Source organism: Sorex araneus, chromosome X (assembly GCF_027595985.1).
Source record: "Sorex araneus isolate mSorAra2 chromosome X, mSorAra2.pri, whole genome shotgun sequence".
Classification (NCBI taxonomy): domain Eukaryota; kingdom Metazoa; phylum Chordata; class Mammalia; order Eulipotyphla; family Soricidae; genus Sorex; species Sorex araneus.
In genome coordinates this window covers 109,822,225-109,841,733 of record NC_073313.1, presented here as the reverse complement: position 1 = coordinate 109,841,733, position 19,509 = coordinate 109,822,225, and the positions used below count along the sequence as shown (strand labels likewise).

Sequence of the window (19,509 nt, the reverse complement as noted above, 5' to 3'; positions counted from 1 at the left end):
ACTCTATAACAAATCTGTAACAATAGTCTATTACTTCACACAGACTACAACTAGCTAACTGCTATATAGTCTACAAATAATCACTACCTCACATAGTATATAATAAGAAAACAAAGGGATACATCAAAATATTCTAAAGAGCCAAATGTATATATAACACTTAGCCTCAAAACCCCCAAACAACCCTACAAATGGAAAGTAATTATTTTGTCTTCGAGGCCAGCACCATCTTGATTTAATTCACTACACCTTACCTCCCGTGTACAGACTAAATATGAAATTTGATGCTCACTGAACTGGCCTCTTTTTAACCAACTCTTCTGCAACTTTATCACTACTGAGTACCCACATTAGCAGTCCCTATTTATGTTTTTAAGTTGATAGAGTAAAATTCCTACCCCTTTAAAATATAGAAATATATTTTTGGCTGAATTCTATTTCAATGATTATAGGAAATCATTTTTCTTCTATTATTACTAACTTAAGAATTGGGAAGTTTGATTGAAAACCCTGCTGTAAGTCATATTACCACAGACAATAAAATTTAACCATGAGCTAGATTACCATAGACAGTCCTTCTAATTCTCTGTACTTTAGATTCTGCCTGTGATAAATAATATCAAAGAATACAGTGGCTTCTAACATTTAATTCCTATCCCATGTAACAGCATATTTTAATGTAAAACCATGTAGAACTTTAACACATTATTAAGCTTGAAAGACTGACCCCAGTTCAATCCTGGCACTGCATATGGTCCCCCAAGCACTGTCAAGAGTAATCTCTGTACACAGAGTCAGGATTGAGTACCATTGGAAATAGCCCCAAACACACATATACACATACACATTTGCATATGTGTATAAAATCTGGTCCTTGAAAAAATGATTTTGATAAAATCTATGTTAAATTAGTTCAAGTTCATTAGTTTGTACTCCATAATTTTTGTCTTCAAAGATTTATATGCAAAGCCTAAGTTTCCCAGGGAATTTCTAAGTACTAAAAATTCATACAAATACTCCCATGGAGAGAAAACTTACCTATGGTTATATTTGTTTTTGACATAAGAAATCCTAAATTATTAATTATACTAGTTATGCATATAACATATTAGTTATATATTCTAAATGATGATTCATTGCTTGAAAACATAGGTTTATTTTGTTTACAGCAAAGAACCCCCACATATCTTATACACCTATCAATCTTTAAGAGCCTGCTTAACATATGTGCTGTTAATATTTGTATTATTTGTACTAAAATTTGTATTATATACTTAAATTTTATTTCTAGCTTTACCATCAACACCTGTGTAATATTAAATCAATCACTGATATTTTTGATTTCACTAAATCAGGTATAATAATACCTACCCCTCACAATAAAGCAGAAAGAAAAATGGACAGACAAGTGTAAGAATATATTTTTGGCCAAAAGTATATAAATTTATTGGTTACCTAAGGTCTCTCTGAAACAGAAGCACAAGTAAAGTATATTGGATACTCCAACTGATTTTAACATCACTGAATTCCTCGGGTTTTTGGAAGTAAATAAAATTTAGAAATGCTTTCACAGTCATTTGGCCCTCAATGCAGCATTTCTCAGGAAAATTGTTAATATTTAGCCCTAAGAAATTGTGATATTTAGATTAGAGCTCAAGGCAATATGGTTCGGATTGGATGCCAGACAAAATTCTACTTCTGTCTTAGGAAAGTAATAAGCAATTTCTTGTATTTCTATAACATTTCAGCTATAGATTTCAGACTTTTGCATATGTATACATAGCTACAAATGTGTGTGATGAGTAAGTGTAAATATCTTTTTGCTATGGTGAAATTGAGAGATATAGTCTGTTTTATATTACAAAGCCAAAATTGAAATTCAGGTTTCATAAGGAAGTCATGTTTCTACAAGGTTACCCCCAATATTCCAAGAGCTAAAAATACAGGAATGTGATAGAAGTGTACAACCAACCCTAGAAATTAGTGTTCTTTAACTTCTTCAATAGTCTGTTCCCTCATTTTCCTAGAGGGACATTCTAACTTGTAGGGTTATCAAAGAAACAATAAAAATCACCACCTGATGAGATAATACTAAATTTACTACCTGAACTATTTGCATGCAAGTGGAGTGGCAGAGGGAGCCAGGTGGTATGGACAATCACTGTATCACTGTATCACTATCATCCCATTGCTCATCGATTTGCTTGAACAAGCACCAGTAACATCTCTGCTGTGAGATTTGTTGTTACTGAAAGGACTGGAGGGATAGCACAGCAAGCAGGGCTTTTGCCTTGCACATGTCCGACCCAGGTTCGATTCCTCTGTTCTTCAGAGAGCCCGGCAAGCTACCGAGAGTATCCTGTCTGCATGGCAAAGCCTGGCAAGCTACTCGTGGCGTATTCAATATGCCAAAAACAGTAACAACAAATCTCACAATTGAGACATTACTGGTGCCCGCTGAAGCAAATCGAAGAGCAACGGGGTGACAGTGATACTACCTGAAGGTTAACATACCATTTGAAACAGCTTGGAGTACATGATATACAGCTAAATATTTCATCATAAAACTCTGAATAATGGCCCTATAGGGATATTCTTTCTTGACCCCAACTGCAATTATCAGGGAAGTGAGGATTAATGTTGCACCGAGAAGGTTGACTATGCTACAGTAACGGCAAGTTGTCTGGAATGTTCAGATAAAAAAATGGGAGGCGAGTGTTGAGGATATATATCTGATTTGAAATCTCACTTAGAAGCTGAGTGATCTGTCTCCATTACCTTGAGTATACCAGTTGCACTATTCTAGTGGCGTTGCCCAACAATCTGGCGAATTTAGTTAAAAAATGTCTGTTGACAAACCACAGGAGGTTGTTCCAGATTGTTACTTCAAAGTTCATTTTTCTCTATCTATATGCAGGACACATTTTTAGTATGTGGAAGTGGGAGAAGGAGAAAGAGTAGCATCATACATTGATTAAGTGGGGGAAATAATCCAAACAGTGACTTACAGTACATATACTAAAAAGGAATGCTTGGTGCATACTTTGGTTGATTCATTTTATCATAGAAGGATGGGAAGTGGGAAGTTTTATAAATGCTCACTGTAACTTTCCTCTTGTGCACTTGTTTCTTTCAGTATAATGGTTCTCGTCCAAGGGAAGAATGGGAAATGTGGCACCCAACTCTGATTGCAGAAGCACTCTTTGCGATATCCAACATTTTAAGTTCCTTGCGTCTCATATCCCTGTTCACAGCCAACTCCCACTTAGGGCCTCTGCAGATTTCTTTGGGGCGCATGCTGCTTGATATCCTCAAATTCCTCTTTATCTACTGCCTGGTACTGCTGGCTTTTGCCAATGGATTGAACCAGCTTTACTTTTATTATGAGACCAAAGCGATCGATGAGCCTAACAACTGCAAAGGGATCCGGTGTGAAAAACAGAACAATGCCTTCTCCACGTAAGACTCCCCATCTCTTCTATTGCTTTTTATTCTGCCGTATCTTTCTCTTTTAAAATTTCTAGTTTACTTTTATTTTATGCTTTTGGGGTTACACTCGGCAATGCTTAGGGGTTACTCCTGACTCTCCTGGCAGTGCTCGGGGACCGTATGGGATGCTGGGAATTGAACCCGGGTTGGCCGCATGCAAGACAAATGCCTACCCGCTGTGCTATTGCTCCAGCCCCTCTGCCTTATCTTTCTTTGCCCTACTTTCAGTTCAGAGCTTTGTCACTGCTTTTGACAATACCTATATAGCTCACTATAGATGAACTAGCAGAGCTTGAAGTGAAAGAAGACCCTATCCTTAATAAAGGAACTATAAGAAGTGGACTCAGGTGTGGAAGAAAAAAATGAAGACAGAGGTTCACAAGAACTCACTAAAGAGTTCTGAATAATATGTGCTCATATCCCATATTTTAGTGAACTGGTGGAACAGGAATAAATTTATCACCCCCAAAAGTATCATTTACCAAGAAAATAAAACAGCAGTGATAATCCTCTAAACAAGTGACTATCAGAACTTAATTATTCATTTCAAATTAAGTACAAAAAAAGCATTATGCAAGAGTATTTTAATGTATCTGTAAAACTCTCTTGTAATTGCAAAAGATAAATAGTATAACAGGTAGAATGCTAGCTTTGTGGATAGACAACCTGAGTTCAATCCCTGGCATTATACATGGTATTATGAGCACAACTACGAGTGATCCCTGAGCATAGAGTCAGGAGCAAGCCCTACTTTGGTCATAAAAACAAATAAATCCATTATAAGAACAATGACGGTGTCTTTTGTTTTATTAGGCAAGCTAACTTTGAGGTCCTACCAAAGGAATGAAGCTGGTTGCCAGTGTGGCCAACCAAATGATTAAAGGGTTGGAACTTTTAGTTCCAACAGTTCCAACTTTTAGTTCCTTCTATTCCCTGAAGGCCGGGAATAGAGGACAAAGGACACAGTTCAATCACCAATGGCCAATGATTTAATCAGCAGTGCCTGTGTAATTAAGTGTCCATACAAGTGCAAAAAGGATAGATCATGAAAAGCTTCCAAGTAGATGAGCACAACAAGCTTTGGAAAAAATTGAAACGTCTAAATTTTGTAACAAAATTTAGAAATAATAAGCCTGATTCTTGTGGCATTATTGACTCATTGGTCATACAAACACAATTTAAAGAGCATGCTAATCTTATAATGCCCAAAAGTAGAGAGAGAGTATGAGGAATATTTTCTGCCATAGAGGCAGGTGAAGGGTTGGAAAGGGGGGGTATACCCGGGATATTGGTGCTGGGGAATGTGCATTGGTGAAGGGATGGGTGTTTGATCATTGTGATATTGTAACCCAAACATGAAAGCTTGTAACTATCTCACAGTGATTCAATAAAATTTTTTTAAAAAATTTAAAAAGCAGCATGCTAATCTATAAGCCCTTGTTTATTATTATTATTCATAACAATTAAAATAGAATTAAGTGAAAGTTCTAGGTTGGGCCTTAATGCTAAACCAAGTTCAGATTTGGGCCTATTGAGGTTAGGCCACTACATCAAAGCCACCAGACAAGGGAAATATACTATGATAGCAGAAACCTCTCATACACAGGAATGTAGGGGAAAGACAAAACTAAGAAACTACAATACCCAGGAGATATAGTGTGAAATGGCGGTTTTATTCTGGGGCTCAGCATCATCAGCTTCCCAAATAACTTCTACTAATTGGGTTATGAGCGTACCTAATTTAGGAGATGTGTTATTATGTTGTGAACAATGAACAATGGAATTGCATGTTTGGGGTTTAGATACACAGCTAATTTTGGAGCTATCACAGATAGCCATGCATTATTCAGACATAGCATTTTTTTCTGTCAGCCTGGTGAAGCACCCCAAATGAAGTGCTAATATGCTTTGTAAGCAAGCCACATGGAACTGGTTTCCTAATGACCAGTATCCACCCACTGAATATATGCATTACTCAGGGCATGGTAAATGCTGTAGTTAAGGGGGTCTGTTTCACAGGGACACCCCATAGGGCCTTATTACAGCAAAACTGAGGGACAGTTCAAGAAACCTTACTGAATTTGCATTATCATCTTCCTTCTGGAACCTCAGAGATGCTAATAAAACATTAAATTAATTAGAGAACTGGAAAAAGTTAAGGGGAGAGTCAAAGGATTCCATAAAACAAAATGGAAAATTTTGAGCAATTATTAAGGAATAAATCAAATAAAGCATAAACTGATAGAAATGAAAAATAGAGGAAACAGAGGTATTTGCAGGGCTCATCCTAGCAGCATGGAACTCTTTTGATGAAACAGTCATTGATGAGATTAAGATAAAGGTTTTCAAAACAGTGTGACCAAAGATTGGGTGAACATAAGGGACACCTGATTGGTCTCCAATATACAAGGGCTCAAGTCCACTTTCTACGTCAGTTCAAATAAATTTAAAATGCCCTGCAGGTCTAAATTACAGCTAGAAATTTGACCAGTGGTGGTGGTTAAGCTGATAAATAAGGTCAAATTTTAACACATGGAGAAGGGTTCTTGAGCTTGATTCATGGTTGAGGAACAAAAGAATTTTGCAAATTCATAGGTAAAATGATCAGGACATAGAGAAGTTTACAGGAATTCCATTAACTATTTGTTGATAAAGCCCTATCTTGGGTAGGACTTTAATCTACAGTTAGATTGAGAGAACATAAAAAATGTAAAACTGGATAAGATTATGCAAACTATTTAACTATTAGAGCTGGCTTTACATAACTAATATATCTGGATATTTTATGAAAATGGCTATCATGTCATACTGGAAACCTCTTTTTTCATAGTATTGCAAAACCAAAGTCTACTGATAAGTATAAAACTCAGAGATAGAACCTAAGAGTTGATAAAATTAAAGTAAACATATGTAAGAGTACTAGAGTATGTGAACAGACTATATATGAAGTTGTGTCTTATTTACCTGATTTTATTGTATTATGGAGATGGATGTTATATCTGACTAGTAACTTGTCACCTACTTAGTACTACAAAAAAGAACACATGTGAATTTAAATTTGCCTTTCATGTTACATGAACATGCTGAATGGAAACCAATAATATTGGCTGAGTCTGCCCTGAGTTTAATAGAAACTGTCTTGCTTACAGGGACAAATTCTCTGTGTCGCAGTCCTGTGTGGAACCTAGACTGGAGCTTAAGTTAAAAATCCATTACTGCCTCTTAATGAAACTACACTGTGTTTGTCAGGAGTAAATTACAAAGTGAAGAAGATTAGAGGCAATGTCAGAGATCACTCAGTTTCTGTGATTAATTAAATATTTCATATGTGTCAAAGGGTACCAAATAGGTATTAGAAATGTCTCCTCTGAACACTTGTAACAGAAGACAGTTGATTACTCTCAGTCCATAAATCCACTGGTTCCAGGTTCAGGAAGTTCCTTTTTCTTTTTAAATTCAACTTCTGCTTCTTCAGAACCCTCAATCTCGGGAATAGATTTTATTTTCTGACAAATTACTGTTGGGGAAAATAGATAAAGAAAAGAAGTATGTATCAGAAGGTTTAAGTTATAAGAGCTGCCCCAGGGTTACTATGGATCCCAGGTTCCAGGTTCCAGTGCCTGTCCTAGGCTTACCATGGTGTGTAATAAGGTGCAAGGCACCTTGCCCAACCCCACCACAGTTTCTGTACAGAGGCACTACTCTCTAGTATTTAAAGCAATGATACCAAAGTCATGAAGAAAATCTTATTTGTTAAATTAAGACCATTTATTAATCTTTAACTCTATAAAGTAAACAGTTTGGTGAACTCATTTTAGAAGGATATTCAATAACAAACATCAAGGAGGGTAAAAGTGTTTCTGTTTGACCCCATCTTGCACCAACATAAAGAAAGAAAAGAACACTGCCTAGCTTATCTCTAAATATTTCTGGCAATATTTTCTAAAATGGGATATAAATAACCATATTTCAAGGTGATGTTAGCAGACATAAAAAGAGTCTCTGATCAATTGAGTTTTGGAAGTGCTGGGACACATTTTGAAAGGTTCCTTCATTCAGAATTTAAGATTCAGAATTTGAGATTTAGACTAAAAGAGTATGTTTCTTAAATGTGTTCAAGGTAGTATTTTAATAAACAGAATTTCAAAAATATTGTTTCTCATTTTACAGAACCCACCCCCTCTATTAGGTCACATCCTTTACTTTTCTTCCACTAACTCAAGGTAAAATCTTGGAAGGAGGAAAACAGAGCCATGTAAAAGGGGAAAAAAGACCCAAGTTGGAAAAGAAACATAAATGTCTATTTTGGTTGTCAACAAGTATGTCATAAAAACTAGTCACTTTCTCTTGTTTCTCTTGATGAGAAATATTTCTGTAAATTACTCCATTGATACAACTCATATTAATGTGTTTTCTGTATAAAGACATTTTAGTGACTTGAGGACCAGGGTACTGCATTTGTTCCCACCAAATTATTTGACAGAACTTTACACCTGAATTCAAGGTATCTTCAGGAAATCAGTTCTTTTCCAATTACCCTTTTATTAAAACCCTAATGAGGAATGAGGAAGTTTATGAAATGTCTCCTTGCAAATTTGGAGACAACAAACAAGAATAGATAATTGTTATATACAAAACTATATATTAGGTTTGACATATAAAGAAGCATCATCATATTGGTGCCAAATAAATAAAAATGTTACCTCAACTTTACTCCAAGTGATTGATTTCAATACTGCATTGAGGTCTGAGATTTATGTGGATTTTTTGATATCTTAAGTTGCACACTTAAAATACTTACAATTAAAATTCATGCTGCTCAATGACAGAAAGATAGCTTTTAAGAGACAGGGGAGTGAGCTTGTTTACATACTTGGTATAAGGTATGGCAACTGTTTATTATCATCCTTTTCCTTCTTATTCTCTAGAGATTCTATTTTTTTCCTTTGTCTTAAAAAGGAAAAAAAGCTTTAGCACCTCAAGAGAACTTCAAGGTTCTTATGCATGATATATAATAGTACTATTGATGATTTGGGTTCAGCACTTCAAACTTGGAATATCTTGCTCTTATACACTGTCCAGAGAAGCCTTTGGAAAAGTATAATCATTCTGAGGCATAGCATTTGTGATGAAAAAGAGACAAAATTGACAAGAAGTAACTTGTTGGTCCTCTGTCGCCTTACAAGGTCTTGCCCCGTCTCTATTTTCCAACCACAGTACAAAATTCCTACTAGTCAATTCCTATCTTCATATTCCCATGATAAACCTATTTCCTTCCACCTTAGTTTTTTATCTTAATAAATGACATCCACATAATCCAGAGTCATTTGTAACTCTCCAGAACCCTTTACCTAAAACAATGCATCCTAACACAGAGATATGCTATTTATATTTAATACATTTGAATGCATTCCCCCCACATCAGTTCATGTCTAAATTATCTCTCCCAAGAATGACTGAAAGAAAACTGGTCTCCCAGTTTCTAGTCTTATCTCCCCTCCAAACAATTTCTCATCTGCCACCTAAAAGTTTCTTTCTAAATACCCGTCTCATCCTGACACCTTCTGGTTTCATGAGCATCAGGTACCTGAGTATAAAATTCAGCCAATTCCCCATAGCATTCAGGACCTTTATAATATTGATCCCTCCCTTCCCGTCCAGCCTCTCATTCCCTTCCTCCATAATCAACATCTTGCTCTTCTAACTATAGATGAATACCTTAGTCCTATATGCTTTTACATATCACATACATATTCCTTTTCTTGAAATTCCCATTTCTTCCTGGTTGGTCTAATAAATTCTTAAGCTGTATTTTCGTTTTAAGCCTTTTCTTGATCAGCATTGGGGTTGTGACATGATCTATTTCTGACCTGGGCCTGCTGATTCACTTATTAGACGACCTGATTGGCTCCCACTCTTTGAAGGACACCATAATTATACCAAAATTAGTGTGGACTCCATAACAGTACAGCCAATAATTAACACAATTAATGGGTGTTAGTGATCCTCATGACTCAGCCTCCCAAGTAACTACTACTACTACAAAAATGCACCCTTTTATTACCCATTTCAATCCCATTTTCCATTACAGTCTTCTTTTAGGCTTCTCATGGCATTCTCAGAATATCTCCATATCAATATATAAATTGTATTCTGATCACTGGCAGCCTCACCTATCATGAGAGTCCCACCTTAGCAAGTCTTGTACTGACCACAGAGGGGCCAAGACATAAAAGTAATCAGCGTGCATATTAAACAATTAAGTGAAAGTCCAATGGCAATCCTATCTGTAATTCTATGAAATCCATTGCTTCTGTTCTCTACATGTGAAGAATCTGGTTAACCATCACTCTTCTGATCCACTTTCAGCTTGTTGTCAGCATAAACCTTTGGACTGTATCCTAGTTCCCTCATCCAATATTAAGGCCTTGGTCCAAGAGCAGAGCACAACACTGATCCCTATTAAATTCCATTCTTTAGTTCTATCCTACGACCCAAAGCTGTTGAAATTATTTCTGAGTCTTGATCTTGTCATCCAATATATTAGCAGTCCCATGTCATATGAAGATCTAAGAATCTTGCTGCCTGTTCTGTGGCCCCATCCAAAGCACAGATAAAAACTGTTAGACAAACTGATATTCTCTGAGAATTCTGAACAGGTATTAAGATGATATGTGAAGTTGCTATATATATCACAGTGCCATACCAAAAATGTGCAATTTTTAAAAGCATAAAAAATTGTACATATACTAAGACTGCAACCCTGTGGAACTATGTATGAAAATGTATAACAATTTTAAGGAAATAAATAATTCCAAAGAAATCAAGTTTATATATAGGCATAATATTAATAAAAGTAATATAACTAAATCATACTTCTTGAGTTATAGGTCCAGCTTTACATGAGTTAAGTCATTTAATTTTTACAACTATGCTATGAATTTAGAAAAGGAGAAATTATGATAAAAGTGGCTAAATAGGCTGAACCAGTCAAGAAGATTTTGTGGCACTCAGGATTTCAATCTTAGCATCAAATTCCTAGTCATAATTTATCCAGGAGTGCTAGACTATATAAAATATTTGTTTTATAAAGATTTATAAAACTAGCTACATAAAGTTTCTATACTTATTGATACAATTAATCATTAATTATTAATAATTATTGATTGTAATAATTATTTTATATCATAATAATCATTATAATTATATAATAATTATTTTGTCATAATTATTTATGATTGTTATATTTTATTATGATTATTTTATTATAGAATTATGATTTATCATATCGTTATGATTGTTTATTATTTTATTATAATGTTTATTATATTAATTATCATATAATTATAATTATTAATTATAATAATTATTATTTATACTAAATGTGAGTCATGACCTAAGTGTTTATTCCCTATAGACCACCACCATCTGTTTATGACTACTATCACTGTGTGGTAATTTCCATGTTATCCCATTTTATTCATCCAAATTTGGACCCCATAGGAATCTCTTTTTATTTTGACCAAGTTTAAAGGCTATTATTCATGGTCTCCAACTTGTCTCCTTAATTCTAGTTCATAGCATTACTATTACTATACATACCTACCTCTCATTTGTATTTCCCTTGGCTCTATGATTGTTTTGTTTTATACAGATATTTATTCAATATTTATTAAGCTATTTTTATATAGCAGATAAGGATACTAAACGAGATGGGTTTTATTTTCAAGATGTTTATGATTTAATAGAGAACTCAAGTAAATAACTGTCATTATTAATGTTTACTACCTGCAAAGCACTGTGCTTAGTGCATATATGTGCTACCATAAGGATGGTTAAATGTGTGTGCGTTCTAAAGTTGTAAAAATTGAGTACAAATGCTACCTCTGCCGTGGTATACCCATATGAACATTGCACACCTCAGGTTTTCATCTGAAAAGATAGGATATTAGCTACTTTATAGGATTTTTCAGAACCAAAGATTACAATGCATGTGAAACAGTAAATATCAAATAATTTAACGCATACTAGAGTATAATAAAATGCTATTCATTAGTATTTATTTTATCAATCAAAATGTAACAAAGTTTAAGCAGGTTATGTAACTTATCCAAATAAAGCAGAGGAAACTAAAGATGTGCTGTTAATCAGTTCCCTCTACTTTCTCTATGGTGGTTTATGTGCTTTCCCACGTTGTAGGAAATGTTGTCAGGGTAAGCTCCTACATGAAACTGAACTTCAGCTGAACAAGGTGGGTCAAGGAAGAGTTGTTTAAGGAAAGAGACAGAAAGGAACTAGAGAGCAGAGTATACATTCCCAAACTTATTTGACATATCACACCCCTTTAGAAAAAATCATTCAGTCACCCACTAGAAATAAATCTTCTCTAAGCAAACAGAAAGTGTTTCCCAGTTGCATTGGAGGCTCCTATGGCCCTGACGATGGTTCCAGTGCCCTTCCAGAGGTAAGTAATCACCAACTTTGGGAGAAATTAACCTAAAAGTTGGGAACATTCCATCCAAAGATATAAGCTTATCAAAGGAATAGCAAAATGAGAAAGCAAAGCACTATAAGACTGTTATAAGAGTGTAAAAGAAAGAAAAAAAAGAGTGTAAAAGAATGGGGTCCAAAAGATGGTCACACTTCAGTTTTATTTGGTTTACCAAAGCACAACCTGTGAAATATTGAATGGTTTTACCGCTTTCTCCAAAGTTTCCTTTCTATTCAGTTAATTCTCTTTCCTGCTCTCTTGGCAAAGCTAGAATCTTGAATCCCATGTCTTTCCCAATTTTCGACCCTCCGCCTGACTCTGCAATGCATTGTATTGCCTGGATCATATTCTTAGTCTCCTAGAAATTCAGATCCTATGTTGGGACTGATTCCTAGTTTATGTGTCCTTGTCCCTAAACTTTAAACTCTCGGCGCTGTCTTTAGAGCCCCCAGGGAGCCTGCACGTGGCCCCAGGGGTCAGTCAGCAGCGTAGAGCAAAGGCTCGCGGCTAACTAGGGCCACTAGCCCTCCTTGCCAGTGGCCCATTAAACCGCGAGCAACATGCTAGTCAGAGGGGTGGGAAATAATAAATTTCAAACTCTTCTCTTAGTATAGATTTTAAAATCATTCATCAACTGACACTTTCATCAGTTAAGGAGTGAATGTGTTGCATCTAGGTTAGTTTATAAGAAACTGGACACCAGGAGGACTGTGGAAGTTAAATATAATTATGAGAGAACTATTTACTAGGTTGTACAGCACTATGTGCTGGTTACCCAGGCAACTTTGAAGGAGGGCCCCTGGTAGGTCAGTGCAGAGTACAATTTTCATTAAAATGTGTTAAGCTCTTCTGAGAAGTCTACTGATTATATAACTGTCAGTGGAACTGGAATTTTCTACATTTACTCTAATGATAATAATGATAATAGGAATAGGGCTCGAGAGAGATAGTTCCATGGGCTGGAGCTCATGTTGTGCATACTAGAGGCCTCGGTTCAACTACCATCACTACATGATCTCTGGAGCACAGCCAGAAAAAGACCCTGTGCATCACCGCGGATCCACCACAAAAACCAATGCAAATAGCAACAAAAAACAGTGATAAAATTAACTGATCTATTTATTATTTAATAAATATTATAAAATGACTATTGAATGCCAGGAAAATATAGTTGTATATTTCAGCTTTCATTGTGCTTACATTCTAGTAGTGAAGAACAGAAAATAAACATTTAGGTGGAGCATCAAACCCAGCAGTTCTCAGGCTTACTCTGGAGCTGTACTCAAGGATCACTCCTGGTGGTGTCCCTGGGACCAGCAAATAAACATTTAAACACATTATTTTACATAACTTTATGGAGGTTCAAGGGTAACAGAAGTAATTAAACAATATAATAGGCAAAATAATAGTCAGTGCAACTACTGTAGATAAAATAACTGACAAGGTAAAACCTCTCTCAAGAAGTAACATTTGAGTTGATAGCTCAGTGATATTAAAGCAAACAAACAAAGGTCTAGAAGACCATTCACAGGCTAAGGGAATATTTATAACTTTTACCAGCTCCTTAAACGAGCCTAAGACCAACCACTAATCATTTCAAACTACATTGGACTCAACACAATTCTCATTGAACTACAGTGCATTGATAATTTTTTAGTGCATTGATATTAATTTATCATTTTGTATGTCCTGTATCTCATCCATATGCTTGAGTAAAGGTTGATTTGTAATACCCATGATCTGGCTGCATTTTATTGCTGTATGCACAAATTCTTTTAACATGAGTCAAAAGAAACTCTTAGCATCAAAAACATATCATTGATCCATTTGCTTTTATTTGTTTTCTTGGCTATTTTACTAAGCGTAGTGATGAACATAGGTATCCATGTATGCTTTCAAATTTCTATTTTTTTGTGTTTGGGGGATAGACACTATGGAATACTATACAGTTCTAAGAAATTTTTAAAAATCATGCAATTTGTAGCAACATGGATGGAGGTAGAGGATATCATACTGAATGAAGTCAGTCAATAGGAAAAGGACAGATACAGAGTGATCAGTGTCATATGTGGGAGTCAAAGATACACAGCGAGATAGCAGCAAAGGTACAAAGGCAATGTATTGGGAAACAGATCCACACAATTGAATTGGGAAGGGGGATTGATGGAGATTGAGATCCTTGGGAAGGGAGACAGGTACACTGGTGATGAGTGTGGTTTTAGAATTATGTGCATGAGAAACCATTGTTAATAATATTGTAAACCACAGAATCTCAATAAAAGTTAAAAAACATATCATTGAAAAGTCATATATTTGGATATGAGACAAAAAGAATAAATATAAATTTGTGCAGTTATGAGACATAATATAATACGGTAGATTGAGCTGCTAAGATATACCTGGATTTGAATTCTGGTTCCACACTGACACTGTGGGACAAATCAGTCCATTTCAGCAGTAATAATAAAGTTTTAATCAGGATCATAATGTTTATAAAATATTTAATATGTTTATGTGTTAAGTTGTCAATAATTTTAAATTAACACCTCATTGCAAGTAATCTACAAGTGACATTTATTCAAGAGTCCTTACATCCCTCTAGAAATTTAGCTTCCACCAATATGGGCTCTGTGAAAGCATAAAAGTATCAGAAAAATTCACTTGCTCACATCCACTCAGCTAGCAAGTTGCAGAGCTGAGATTTTAACCCAATGTAGTATAGCCCATCCACCATATTCTTAACCACTATATTTACTGTAAGTCACAAATCCTAAAGATAAAGATGTTTGGTGAAAGAAGGAGACTTTGAAATAGGTATTGGAAAACTGCAGGATATTTTAGACTTGAGAAAATATAGAGATATTCCAGGTGAAAGGACAAAGCATAAGACACAAAAATGTAATAAATTTACCTTACTGGTTTGTAGTAAAAAGAGATCAAAATATGTGAAATCATCAATCTATGCCTTGGGTGCCAATCTGACAGCTCCTTCATTAAGATCATCTAACATGTTCTCTCTTGTTCTTAAATTGTCTAGGAGACAATTAACTAACTTGGTCTTTCATCTCTCTTAGGCTCTTTGAAACACTTCAGTCACTCTTCTGGTCTGTATTTGGCCTTTTAAATCTCTATGTCACCAATGTGAAAGCCAGGCACGAGTTTACAGAGTTTGTGGGAGCTACCATGTTTGGGACATACAATGTCATCTCCCTGGTAGTGCTGCTTAACATGCTGATCGCCATGATGAACAACTCCTACCAGCTTATTGCCGTGAGTAGCTTTGTATTATAAGGGTGGCTACTTTAGTTTCAGTAGTCACATTGGCATGGAGCACACTGGCAATTCTGGAAGCTCAATGAATGTCTGCCTCAATTATTTAACATTACCGATCTCAGATGTTAAACAATTATGTTGTTCATAGGAAACTCAGCTTGGGTTCTTATTCCATTGTCAGTAATCTCTGAGGATGTTCTAGTAGTTTATAAGGGGATTTGTTTTACTTGTTAAATATCTGGATTTCTTTTCTTGACTTGCCTTTGTAAGGAGAGTTTGGGGATCTGAACACATTTTTGCTATAACACGATCTCATTAATCTCTGGGATTGACTAAATTGTCTTGTTCTCGAGGCAGGAGGACCATATCTTTCACTTCACTACATACATATTCCTCTCTTCTTTGCACTGCCAAAGACAACATTCTCAGAAAGTAACATTCCTTGATTAGGATATATGAGTAAACAGCTATCCATTTTGAGACACACTTAACTAGAATCCATCACTGAGTCTACTTTTTACTCATTTTAATATTTAGATAAGTTGTGTTTATTACTCTACACTAGAAAAGACAAATCTATAGGATATGGAATTCTAGTCCCAGCTCAGACTTTTGATGCCAATAAAAATATCAATGTCAGTTTATTTTTCAATGATCTCCTTATCAGTGTTTGAAATAGAATATTAACAAAAGAGTTCTGACTCCTTGTTTATATGTTATAAAATTTAGAAGTTTAGCTACTATTAATAAATTTTATTACGCCCATGAGTCCGTCTGTTACTGAAAGATTTTGCTGTGGCACAAAGGTACAAAATGAAAATCCCTGAGTCTTTCTTTCCTTTAGAGATAGTATTTCTCACATTTGGTTTCACACAGAAGAATGATTTAATCTAAAGAAGCTATACATTTTGTCCTAATTTTCTAAATATTATTGGTGGTAGTAAGCATGTAATCTGGTTACACTATGCACAGACAAAAGAGAAATGGGTTTATGATGCAACAGGAGACATAAGGGTCATATTTTTGGTAAGAAAATTTTTAAGAAGTAAGGGACTGCTTATATACTTTTAAATTTTTATTGTAGTTTTGGCAGCATGGTAACAAGAATACTAACATTTTGGTTTCAATGCATACTTTCACTATCAATGAAGTACCCAAGACCCTTGACACTACCCTTTTATAAAATTTTAACTTTTTAATTAATTTTAATTTTTGGTTATTTATATAATATATATCCACAACAGTGTTTCACCTGAGTTTGCCTGAAAATAAGAGTTGCCAAGACCAAAAACAGGAGAGTAGAACATGAAGTTTATTCAAAGTCCACTGTAGTGTGCCAGGGTCCCTAACCCTTAACAAATGACTCAAAGACTACAATTATATGTATACTCTAAAACTGCACTCCAGTATGTCAATTAATAGCATGCCAGATTAACTGCAATCTGTCATAAAACAGAACACTACCCCACATCTTAATGGGAAATTAAGGGAACAAAATATGTTTATAGTCATACACTGGAAGGTAGAAAATGGTTTGTTTTATACTTGAGAGTCAGGTCACTTTTCTGTTACTTATCAGAGAACCTACATATATGGCCACCAACAAATTCCAGGGTCTATCAGGGAACTACAGGGTGACCATAGAGTTATGGAGTTAGCACATAAATTTAGGTGCCATAAATTCCTGTGACAAACTTTTACCCTCTACCCTGCCAACAGTATGTGGATGAAGTTTTCTTTACAAGTTCAATATTATAGCAGACCATAGCAGATTGATATATAACATGGACACAAATATTACTGTTTTATACTTGCAGAACTGCTACATCAGAGTGCCAGGATACTTCCACAATTATCCCAAGATCACTTACCCACCACCACCTTAGCACCTACAGATCACTGTTGCTGACTATATATCGAGGTTGTTTCCATTAGGGACTGTATAATACCTTGTTTTGTTTCCTAGTACTCTGCATATTAGTGAGATCATCTCGTGTTTATCTTTTTTCTTTCTGACACACTTCATTTTTTTAATTAATTTAATTATTTTTAATTCGTGAATCACCATGAGGGCACATTTACAGATTTATACACTTTTGTGCTTACGCTTCCCTCATACAAAGTTCAGGAACCCATCCCTTCACCAGTGCCCATTCTCCACCACCAGTAAACCCAGCATCCCTCCCACCCTCCCCGATCCCATCTCCCCCCACCCCGCCCTGCCACTGTGGCAGGGCATTCCCTTCTGTTCTCTCTCTCTAATTAGCTGTTGTGGTTTGCAATAAAGGTGTTGAGTGGCCACTGTGCTCAGTCTCTAGCCCTCATTCAGCCCGCAACTCCCTTCCCCCACATGGCCTTCGACTACATTATAGTTGGTGATCCCTTCTCTGAGTTGCCCTTTCCCCAGAATGTGAGGCCAGCCTCCAAGCCATGGAGTCAACCTCCTAGTACTTATTTCTACAATTCTTGGGTGTTAGTCTCCCACTCTGTTATTCTATATACCCTAGATGAGTGCAATCTTTCTATGTCTGTCTCTCTCTTTCTGACTCATTTCACTCAGCATGAAACTTTTCATGCCCATCCACTTAAATACAAAATTCATGACCTCCTTTTTTCTGACAGCTGCATAGTATTCCATTGTATAGATGTACCAAAGTTTCCTCAACCAGTCATCCGTTCTAGGGCATTCGGGTTTTTTCCAGATTCTGGCTATTGTAAATAGTGCTGCGATGAACATGCATGTGCAGATGTTGTTTCGATTATACTTTTTTGCCTCTCTGGGATGTATTCCCAGCAGTGGTATTGCTGGGTCAAATGGGAGCTCAACCTCTAATTTTTTGAGAGTCGTCCATATTGTTTTCCAGAAGGGCTGAACCAGTCGGCATTCCCACCAGCAGTGTAGAAGGGTCCCTTTCTCCCCACATCCTTTCCAACAGCAGTTGCTTTTGTTCTTTTGGATGTGTGCTAGTCTCTGTGGTGTGAGGTGGTATCTCGTGGTTGTTTTGATCTGCATCTCTCTGATGATTAGTGATGTAGAGCACTTTTTCATGTGACACACTTCATTTTGTAACTGTAAAAGGAAACAAAATGTGTTTTCTAGGTAGATCTGCATAATTTCTTTCAATGGAATAGATTTTAGAAGTAGAATATAAAAGTATCTACTTAGGTAGGAAATAAGGGAATACACTGAAAAATACGTATTAGGAGTTAACAGATTTATTCTGGTTCCTTTATAATTCTGTGAAAAGATTTTCATTTTGGGACTTCCACTTATTCAACCAAAATTCATCAATAAATAAGATTTTTCCAGCTTTATTGAGGTATAATTTACTAAGAACACTGGGTATTTGATGTTATAGAACATGAAATTTTGATATACATATATGTTGTGCTATATTATACAAGTATTACTATAATAAGGTTAGTTAATGCTTTCATCATCACATAATTGCCGTTTTTGCTGAGGACTTTTAAGATATAATCTCTTAGTGACTTTCAAATATACAATGCTGTGTTGTTAACTATGGTCACACTGCACATTATTTATCTTCAAACAGGATGTTTATACTGTTTTGACATATATCTGACAATATCCGCATATACATGTATGTGTCTATACCATTTCTTTCTATTTTTTCTTTTTTCTTTATTCCTTATTTTTTGGCCAAATTTGTTGGTGCTTAGGAGCTACTTGTGGCTCTATGCTTGAGGATTGTTTCCAATGATGCTTGAGAATCATGCAGTGCTGGGGGTTGAACCCAAGTCTTACATGCAAAGCATGCAGTAATCGTGTTGATCTATCTCTCTAGTTCACATTTTTTAATCCAGTCATCATCAATAGACAACTTGGTTATTTCAATGACATGGCTATTGTGTATAAATATTATCAATAATATGAGGCATACAAACCTCTTCAAGATAGTGATATCATTACCTTTGTATATATACCCACAAGCATAGTTGCTGGCTCACTTCTTAGTTTTTAATTTTAGTAACCTCTATATTGTTTTCAGTATGCTGAAACTTGCCATACCAATTAACATTTCCACCAACAATAACATGGTCTTTCCTTTCTCCTAATTCTCACCAACACATTTTATCTCATCTGTTTGATAATTGTTATTCTAACAAGTGGAGGAGTTACTTGTGATTTTGATGTATAGTTCCCTTGATGATAATTGCTGTTGAACTGTTTGGACATTTGTAGGGCTGAATTAACAGTCTTTAATATCCCTGCTTGCATTTATGTTTTGCAT

At 35.6% G+C, this 19,509-nt stretch overlaps 1 protein-coding gene and 1 non-coding gene across 4 annotated transcripts in view; both read left to right on the top strand.

The window, feature by feature from the left end:
* The window catches only part of TRPC5 (transient receptor potential cation channel subfamily C member 5), a 330,706-nt gene that overhangs the window by 266,846 nt on the left and 44,351 nt on the right, over positions 1 to 19,509 (top strand). For all 3 annotated transcript variants that reach the window (XM_055121759.1, XM_055121760.1, XM_004606294.2), the window contains 2 exons: positions 3,137 to 3,459; positions 15,055 to 15,250. In XM_055121759.1, the coding sequence (XP_054977734.1) occupies positions 3,137 to 3,459; positions 15,055 to 15,250 (519 nt within the window). The remainder of the gene's footprint in view (positions 1 to 3,136; positions 3,460 to 15,054; positions 15,251 to 19,509) is intronic.
* Positions 12,411 to 12,544, top strand: LOC129400198 (small nucleolar RNA SNORA76). The gene has a single exon (XR_008627517.1). It is a non-coding gene; the product is annotated as a small nucleolar RNA SNORA76 (small nucleolar RNA).